At 43.3% G+C, this 9,499-nt stretch overlaps 1 protein-coding gene across 1 annotated transcript; it reads left to right on the plus strand.

The window, feature by feature from the left end:
* The first annotated feature begins 3,760 nt into the window (after positions 1-3,760).
* Positions 3,761-9,499, plus strand: LOC110336061 (putative sperm motility kinase W). Its single transcript, XM_021218475.1, is given in 4 exon segments — positions 3,761-4,777; positions 4,779-5,198; positions 5,951-6,182; positions 9,468-9,499. Coding segments are annotated over 4 exon segments (1,701 nt in total).

The following is a 9,499-nucleotide window of genomic DNA, read 5'->3' on the forward strand; positions in this document are numbered from 1 at the left end:
AGAAGTTGGGGGCAAGAATGTGAGAAGAAAATTTAAAAAATACTGTGGGGTTTTGCAGAGCCTTCATTGGTCTCTTGCATGTGACATCATAATGAGACTTTGCAAGGAATGTTAGATACCAGCCAATAGCAAGCTGCTGCCTGAGGCTGGGCTTGTCCTTGTGCTTCAGAGAGGCAGTTGGTTGGTGGGAGAGCAGTTGGACTCTGTTGTTTCCCACAGACTTGGCCTTTTCCCAACTTGTTGGATCTTGATATAGTGAGTTTCTTTTCTAGGTTTTCAGTTTGTGATTTTGGCATTTGGTGTTCATTTATTTTTTATTTATTTACATTACNGGTTTGTGTTTTAACTTATGTCTGTATGTTCTTTATCTTTATCTCAACTGTTATTCCTTTTCAAGTTCATTTACTTGTCCTGTTTGCCTTTGTTCATATCTATTTTACACCTTTGATGGTATATATTAACTCTATACAGTGAAGAAATCATCTTGACCTGACATAACTGCTAATATTGCCTTTAGATTGTATTTTATCTGCTTTATTTCACTTCCCCACCCATCTGATGTGATACGTACTTCTCATTTTACAAGGGTTCAATCCCACTGCCTACTCATGACCTCTAGAATACAAAATGTGACACTTGTGTTTATGGATCTGGCATGTTTTAAGTCATACTTCTCTAGTTCCATGTGTTCCTGAAACAGGTATTCTACTGCAGAGGTTGCCTGATGAGAAATAGAATTGAAAGTGTTTCTTTCCTCAGGTTTTCAGACAACTGAACTTATTGCCAATTCCTGCTGCTGTTATTAATACTAAAGTATTGTTTTGCAGTTTGTTAGTTTTGCCCTTGGTATTCTTGTTTGATCTTACTTATTTAAATTTATATTCATATTTATGTTTATATTCACATTTATATTTTTACTTTCTTTGATTCTTCTCTCATTTAATACATCCTAACAGCATTCTCACCTCCCTCACCCCTTCGTCTTGTGCCCTTGCCTCCTCTGTCTCCTAAATTCACTCTCCCTGTTTCCTTGAGAAAGGATCAGTCCTCCCAAGGATAGTGACTGAACATGGAAGACTAGGAAAAACAAGATTTTTTTAATAATGTTGGATTTTCTTTGAGAGTTAATTTGTACCTACATTATCTCTTTTTTCATCAATTAAGACCCATTAATTTTTTTCAAGACAGAGTTTCTCTCTGTGAATCCCTGGCTGTCCTGGAATTCACCCTGTATACCAGGTTGGCATTGAACTCAGAAATCTGCTTTTCTCCGTCTCCCAATTACTGGGATTAAAGGCGTGCACCACACTACCTGGCTATGAGCCAATTATTATTTTGAAACTCTAGTCTTATTTCCTTCATTACTTTTTCCTTGTGTAAAACATATCATATTATTTTTTGAGCTCTTTTTTTTTAGATTTATTTATTTATTATATGTAAGTACACTGGAGCTGTCTTCAGACACTCCAGAAGAGGGGGTCAGATCTTGTTATGGATGGTTATGAGCCACCATGTGGTTCCTGGGATTTGAACTCTGGACCTTCAGAAGAACAGTCGGGTACTCTTACCCACTGAGCCATCTCACCAGCCCCATATCATATTATTTTTAACTTATTCACTTTACCTCCTGCTCACTGTCCCCTCCTGGTCACCCCTCCCACCTCCCACCCTCTTCCCTTCTCTTTGAGTGTGTAGTCTCCCAGGGTTCCCTCCACCCTGCTACATCAAGTCTCTGCAGGCCTAGATATATTCTCTCCCACTGAGGCCAGACAAAGCACCCCAGGCTAGAAGAATATATCTCATTAACAGGCAACAGCTTTTGGGATAGTCCCCACTCAAGTTTTTCATGACTCACATAAAGATCAAGCTGCACATTTGCTACATATGTGGGGGAGGCCTAGGTTGAACTGCATATGCTCTTTGGTTGGTGTTTCAGACTAGGAGAGCCCTGAGGGTTCAAGTCAGCTGATTCTGTTGGTACTCCTGTGGCATTCCTGTCCCTGTTCTTCCATAAGAGTCCCCAAGTTCCATCCACTGTTTGCCTGTGGATGTCTACATCTGTCTGAGTCAGCTGCTAGATGGAGCCTCTCAGAGGAAGACTGTGCTAGATTCCTGTCTAGCATATTTACCCTCAATATGTATGGAATACATAACATATTTGTATTGTTATAATATTTTATGATATACAATAAGACATTTATGATAACTATTTATATTGTGATGCCTACTAATTTATTATTAGAAACTATAATTATACTATTTTATAATTATAAATTATGGTATAGTATGCTGAGATTGTAATAATCATAATAACAAAATAAGTATATTACACTGCACTAAATTTATATTGCACTTATGTACTTTACACATGAGCCATTTCATTTTATTCATTTACTTTACATCCCAATATCTGCCTACTTTTCCTCCCCAAACCCCTCATTTATATCTTCTCCCTATTCTGTTCCAGTTGTTGGGAACACACATGAAGACCAAGCTGTAGTCATGTATATGCGTACTGGGAGTGGCAGACACCTAGTTCCAGCCCATGTTCTCTCTTTGATTGGTGGTTCAATCTCTGAGGACCCCCAATGCTTGTATATACTGGACCTTGGTCTTTATCTTCTGGACATTTGCTTCTGTCCACAATGTGTTTGTACTGATAGTATGACTTTTATAAAAGATCAGGCTCCTCCTTCCTCCTGACCCACAAGAGACAAAAATGTAACCCATTTCTGCTTGTGGAACTACTCTCTTTCAAGTCAAACTAAGTCTACTTGCAGCGATTTTCCTCATCCCTCAAGAGTTCACTGGTCCATGCGCTTAGTATGTAGTCTTCTTCAGAGACCCCCTTATTGGCTCTGCTGTTGTTCATTTTCTTTGTTACAAACTGTCCTTTTGTTCTGGATGAGGCCATTTTGATTGTGAATGAAGGGCTGTGTAGTCTATTCCTGAAATGGATGTGAAGTATCAAGCAGAAACAATTTTCTCTCATGAACAATTTTCATATATATGTTCACCAAGGAAGTGAGCTTATGCTTTCCCTGTTCATTGTGATAATTTTGTTGTAGGATGAGGGTAATACTATCTGGGATAATTTTGGATATAGTTCTTTGTTTTCTCTTTCATGAAGTAATTTCTGTAAGTCTGGTATATATTTTTCTCCAACATTTTTATACATTTGGGGAATCCATGAGGCTTGGGCTCTGCTTTGATGGGAGTCATGTTTTTTTTGGCTACCCCATACTTGTTGTTTATGATTCTTGTGTTTACATGGTTTATTTCATCTTATTTCAAAATTTACACATGTCTAAAATCTCCTTTCATATTTTCTAATTTCTGAAAGCATAAAAATTGAAGCATCTCTGAAAGATCTTCTGGGTTGTAGTCATAGTAGAGTATGTATAGAACATCAGCTCATTGTTTTCTGTTCTACAAACTGTATCGGGTCTCACTTGATCACTCAGGTGAACAGTTTGCATGGTGGTCTTGAAAACAGCCAGCTCATCATTGCTGTGCTCTCAGGATTTCCCTGTGCATGCCCCTTCAGTGAGATCATCTCAGATCTAGAAGGCCTCCTCTACTGGTATGTGGTTGGGATCTTCTGGTGTTTAGATGTCCTTGAGGGGCATCATTGGGCTGTTTGGGAGATCTCAGATTTCATGCTAGAGAATTCATTCTAAAACTGCATTCATTTTTATTTCTAGCCTTGTATATCCCTGGTTCTATATGTGAGTAGGTAGTTGAGCTTGAGCGAAACATCATGGCCAGCCACACAGAAGAGAACATCCTTGAAAAGGATTTCAGGATGTTATCTCTGGGTTGTGGTTCATTCGGGGAGGTAAAGCTTGCCTGCCACCTTCCCACACGTATTCGGGTGACTGTCAAGGTCCTTGAGAAAAACATCAACAGTGTGGCTGACATCACTTCAAAGGTGGAACTCCTTCAATCTTTAGAACACAAGAACATTGTTCAATTTTTTCACATGATTGACACACTGACAACAACTTATCTGATCATGGAGTATGTGGCTGGAGCGGACCTTGAGAAGTGCCTCAGGGCACAGGGCTGTCTGAATGAGGAGGAGGCTAGACCTGTTTTCCAGCAGGTCGTGTCGGTGGTTCACTTCCTCCACCAAAGACACATTGCACATCGCAATATTAAATTAGAAAACATTCTGGTCGATGTGGCAGGAAATGTAAAGCTTTGTGACTTTGGTATGGCAATCAAAACCACAGAAGGGCAGATGTTGGAGGAGACCTGTGGCTCTGTACACTATCGGGCCCCAGAGATCTTGGCAAGGAAACCCTATGATGGTCTGGCAGGTGAAATGTGGAGCTTGGGCATCGTCCTGTATGTTCTGGTCACAGGGCACTTTCCATATGTGGAATCCACCATTGAGGATATGCACAGGATCATCACTACTACAATGTGTCCCATTCCTTTCCACTTGTCAATTCCATGTCACATCATCATTGCACAGTTACTCATGGTCCCTACCTGGTACAGGACGACAATACATCAGCTTGTGGAGTGACCATGGCTCGGTTACATTCAAGACCATGGACTGGTTGCCACAAAAGAAATCCTTCCCAGGATTGTGAATACAATGTGCACCATTGGCTATACCTGTGAAGAGATTGTGTCATCCTTAACACATAGGCGACTCAAAGATGAAGTAATGGCAACATTTAATATTTTAAAATACCAACTGAGCTCTGGGGACAGCCATCAGCAGGTGGAGAAGCCCTGGGCAAATGCCAGCCCTTCAGGTGCCCTTTATCGCCCTTCCCCACTTGAAGAGGAGAGCCAGTGAACCTACGTTTTCAACTTGTATAGAAGCTAGGAAGAGTCATTTTCAGGATGAGGGCATGGAAAGAAGAGGCAAGAGTTGCAGAAGTTACCCCATACTCACCAAATACTCCTGCATAGAGAGGATGCCCTGTTCAGATGACCCAGTGCCAGAAAGTGGTGCTCTGACGGCTGACATCACTAACAGTGCTACAGGGGATATTGCAGTGAACAGAAATTCCGTGGACAGCCTGAATGGTGAGCACGTCTCTCCAGTATCAGCCCAGGATGAAACATCTCCAAGGTTTCTGAATATGGGCTTCTATGCAGAAGAACCATCCACAGGGCCAGAAACTTCCAGTGACCAGCCCCACGTTGGCCCCACAGCTTCCGGATCTAGGTCACTCACGGTCTGGAAGCAAATTTCCCGAGCACTGAAAGCACTGTGCTGCTGCTGCTGCTGCTGCTGCTGCTGCTGCTGCTGCTGCTGCTGCTACTGCTGTTGCTGCTGCTGCTGCTGCTGCTGTCTGCTGCTGTCTGCCCTCCCCACAGTGAGCCTAAATACTTGTGTTAGGTGCAACAAAGAAAAGATAGGATAGTGAGGTCCCGTAGGAAACACAGCTGGATTGGCTGCCCAGATTTATAATTTCCATGTGGTTAGAATATGCTATTTAATATCCACTGCAAATGACAAGATGGGCCCTCTCATAGGGCAATATCATAAGGTGTCTAGCATATTATGTGGCACAATTCTAAAGCTTTGCCCTCCTTTAAATGTCTGGAGAGTTGAGTCACAAGCAGATAGTGTCGGATGGGGCACAGAGGGCTGGAAGAGACAGAGGACAGTTTGGCTAAAGAGGGAATTTTCACAGAGGAGAAAGGAGGACGAGAGCTATGACAGGTTTAGTCAGGCCAGTGTTGAGTAAGTCCTGTCTCTGTCAAGGTCCCTAATAGACGCACTTTCATATTTCCTTTTGTTTTGAAGTGGGGAAACCGGAATGGCCTAGGAGAATTTCAGCCTTATTGAAGAGAGACTCCACAACAGAAAGCCAGGACAGAACTCCAGGATGCTGTGTTCCTCCAATACAGGGCATCAGGCTTCTGTGTCTCTCCAGCTCTTTGGTCTGAACTATCAGTGTGCATCTCCTTCATCTTACTCCAGCCCCATCACTGCTTGCTGGACAGAAAGGTGGGCATAAGGAACATCTACCTGATGAGGCCCTTCCTCCTCAGCTTTGAGTGTGCTGTAGCACCAGTGCCCACAGCAACTAAAACAGATGCCACTACAACCAGGAATGACATGTCTTCTGACATAAGGAGCCTCATCATCTTGGTCACGCTATCCCCTCCATCTTATTTCCTGACTGTGTTTTGGGAAGAACTTCAAGAAACATGTAAGTCCCCTGGAAGGAGGGAGATAGGTGAAAGGAGGTCATGGGAACTATTGGCAACTGTGATGGAGTGGGTAAAAAGAAATGAGAGGGGTGTAGAGTGAGGAAGGAATTCTCTCCTTAAATCAGCATGAAAGAGATGCTCGTGTTGGCCTAAGACAGAAGTCTGGGGCAATCAAAAGCAGGCACAAACTTCCCCTGGAGTACAGCATGCAGATAGATTTGCAAGGCCAGCCACAAGAAGAAGAGGGCCTGCTTTGATGGTTCCTTGCGTGGGTCAAGGCATATGAACAGGATGCTGTCTTGAAGCATCATCCTGTTCTCTCCTGCTGAGCTATCATGTGGGGGGAAAAGGGGGAAGCTCTATTGATCAGTTGAGTCCCATCCTCCTCAGTACTGATCAAGTCTGTCTTCAATGTCAGTAACAGAGGCCCTTCATGATTCCTTCTGCTTCTTTTGAGGGGAATGTGTATTGTGTTGTGCAACAAGAGGGATGCAAGGCAGAAATTAGAGGTGCTGTGTAAAAATATATCAGGGCTACCTGTCATAGCATCCTTCCTCCAACTATAGAGACTCAGCTACCATGTGTAAAGTCCTTCACCTCACTGGAACACCTGCACTGCTGCTGGACTTCCCTGAGTAGTCATATGCAGCATTGTCGTGATAAAAGTCTAAGATCCCTAGTTTTGTCGTGTTCGTGGGAAAAGGCTTCCACAGCATCTAAAACAGCTGCTCCTGGAAACAACAGACATGCATGTAGGTCTCAGGCTTTGCTCCAGTTTAATCACTTGATTATACCCAAGGTATCTTGAGAAGGTTCTTTGCAAGAAGAGCAGAAACCCTGAATGAATGACCTGTTGGAGCTGGGAAATAGACAAGTGGAGTAAGAGGAAGGGATAGGGAAAGGAGGAAATGAGTGGACCTGTAGAGAGAGAAATCAAGTGTGTGCTGAGATACTTCCTGTCAATAATTAAGGAGAAATGGATGATTGTGTGGACTGGGGCAGGGGTCTTGAACAAGGAAGACCAGGAACAAATGCCCCCTGCAGACAGTGTGAGTTGTCAAGTCATGGCAAGCCATGAAGAGGCCCTGCTCTGATGGTTACTGTCAAGGTAGAAAATTGGGAGGCTACCTCATTAAATACACTCTCTTGTTCTGGGCAACTGATGGAAGGTGTGGCATCTCCATCATTTGGTTCATCTTGTGCCAGTGTCTTTGTCCTCACAGCCTCTTTCACCCATTTAGTATTGTTCTGCTCCTCTATGGCAAATTAAGTAGACCTTGCCAGGCCTGATGCCAGGTATTGTCTCTAGGAGGCCAGCAGCCATGTACTACATTGTGTCTATTGCCAAGCAAGAATTCAGGCTTAGAAAAAAAACATTGGTGGTCANGGTGTTGGAGATGTCATCCACTGGTGGAGTATGGAGTGCTAGTGATGTGTTTTGTGAGGTGTTTTCCAGGACACGTTCCAGGTAAGGAGCAGATCACTGGGTTGACATGGCAACTGAACTCCAGAGAGAATCCTGAGACCTAATCTGTGGGAATCATGCACTTGAAAGGAAGGCTGAGTACAGTGAGTATCTATTTGTTGTAAAACGTGAGTCTCTGATGCCTGGTCTTAGCATAGTGGGGAAAAGGAACCCATAAAGTGGTTTACGCTAGTATCCCTTACACAGAGGGAAAGTGTTGATTGTTTACTGACAACAATTGGAAAATGAGGGCTGGCAGAAGGGTGGTAAGGCAGGAACTACTTGCTCCTTTGTACTTGGCAGCCAGCTTCCATTCTGCCCACCTGTCCCTGGGTTTTTGTTGAGCACTTGGGTATATCAACAGCGTTGGCCAAATCGTCTTCCCAGCAGTATGACTGGAAGCTTGGCTGTTAATACTTTCTAGAGTCCAGATCGTCTGGTGAGTCCTGTGTCAACAAAACAAAAAGCTCTTTCCATAGCGGGTGAGAGTTATTTTGACTTCTGTGGCATCAGACAGGGTCAGCTTGTGTTTCTGTTGCACATCAGTGAAGCTAGAGCTGTTGAATGGGTGGGGGTCCTGTTGCATTCTCTAAATGAGATAGGGAAACTTCCTGTCCTGAACTTTTATATTTTTTGAGGGAGGAACATACAATATAGCTTTTTTTTCTGTTCTGGAAATATTTATGTAAAATAGGTGGATCCATAATTCTCAGGCATTTCCCACACCACTGTATCCAGAGTGCTAGGATTGTGCATGGGTACTTCCCTGCTTCATGTACGGTACAGCAGCAATAATAAATTCTTCTGCTTTCTCAGTGTAGAATCATTCCAGTTCTGTGCTTTTGTCATCTTGCCATGGAGAGAATTGAACTGGAGGCACTGCCTTCGATTCCATCCAGGGTGGATTATGAACTGGGAGCAAACCTCAAGTCTCACCATCAGAATAGGAGTCTATGTTCTTATGGGAATGGGTACCGTAAGGTGGGAATTTCATCTTGAATACTTGTGTGGAGAGATCCCAGTGTGCCCTAGCTGACACATCCTTGAAAATAAGCCACAGAGTGTGACTCTCTACCATTGCCTGCTTTCAGTGGATCCCTCACCTGCAGTCCAGGCACAAGTCATGTGACCTCAACCTGACAACCCATGACACTCTAAACTGGCTAGCCATTCTGATTGATGGAGTTCTTTTCATCTGAGCCAAGAGGTCACACAAGAGGACTGAAGGTCACTGAGACAACTGGTGCCAGTATTATAATGTTTCAGTTTTCACTTCATGGTCACCAATGTCAGAGAAGAGCATCCTGTTCTCTTGAGCCGACACCCAGATATGGTCTGATCATCTGCTGACTTCCGTGCACTAGTCTGTCTTTCCTGGGTCCCACAGTGCTTTTCCGCTGGTCAAACCACTTTGGACTGAGGTTTAAACCACCAAATCCTGGCTTGTAATGGGGAGCCAGGGATGCAAGAATCTTAGGTCTGAACCACCCAAAGCACTGGGCAGCACACTCTGGAGCGTCTGTGATGGGAGAGGTGAACTGTCTGCATCCTTAAAAGTTGTTGACAATCTCAGGGAGACCACTGTCCTATTCCGTGTCCTTAGAGCTCTGTTATTTATGTTCGGGCTCCTAACCAACAAACTTCTATATGAGTGAAAACAAACCATTTTTGACTTTGTGGAAAGGCTTGTGACACATAGCACATTCATCTTGATCTGTTTCTGAAAAATGTCAAAATTTCAGAATTGAGGCTGGGCATGTGTTTTTTCCCCTGTCTCCTCTTCATATAAGTTTTTCATTAATTTTTTTTTCTTTTTCAGATTGTCTTGTCCCACAGAAACAGACACATTAA

The sequence above is a fragment of the Mus pahari genome, chromosome 18 (genome assembly GCF_900095145.1).
Source record: "Mus pahari chromosome 18, PAHARI_EIJ_v1.1, whole genome shotgun sequence".
Taxonomy (NCBI): Eukaryota; Metazoa; Chordata; class Mammalia; order Rodentia; family Muridae; genus Mus; species Mus pahari.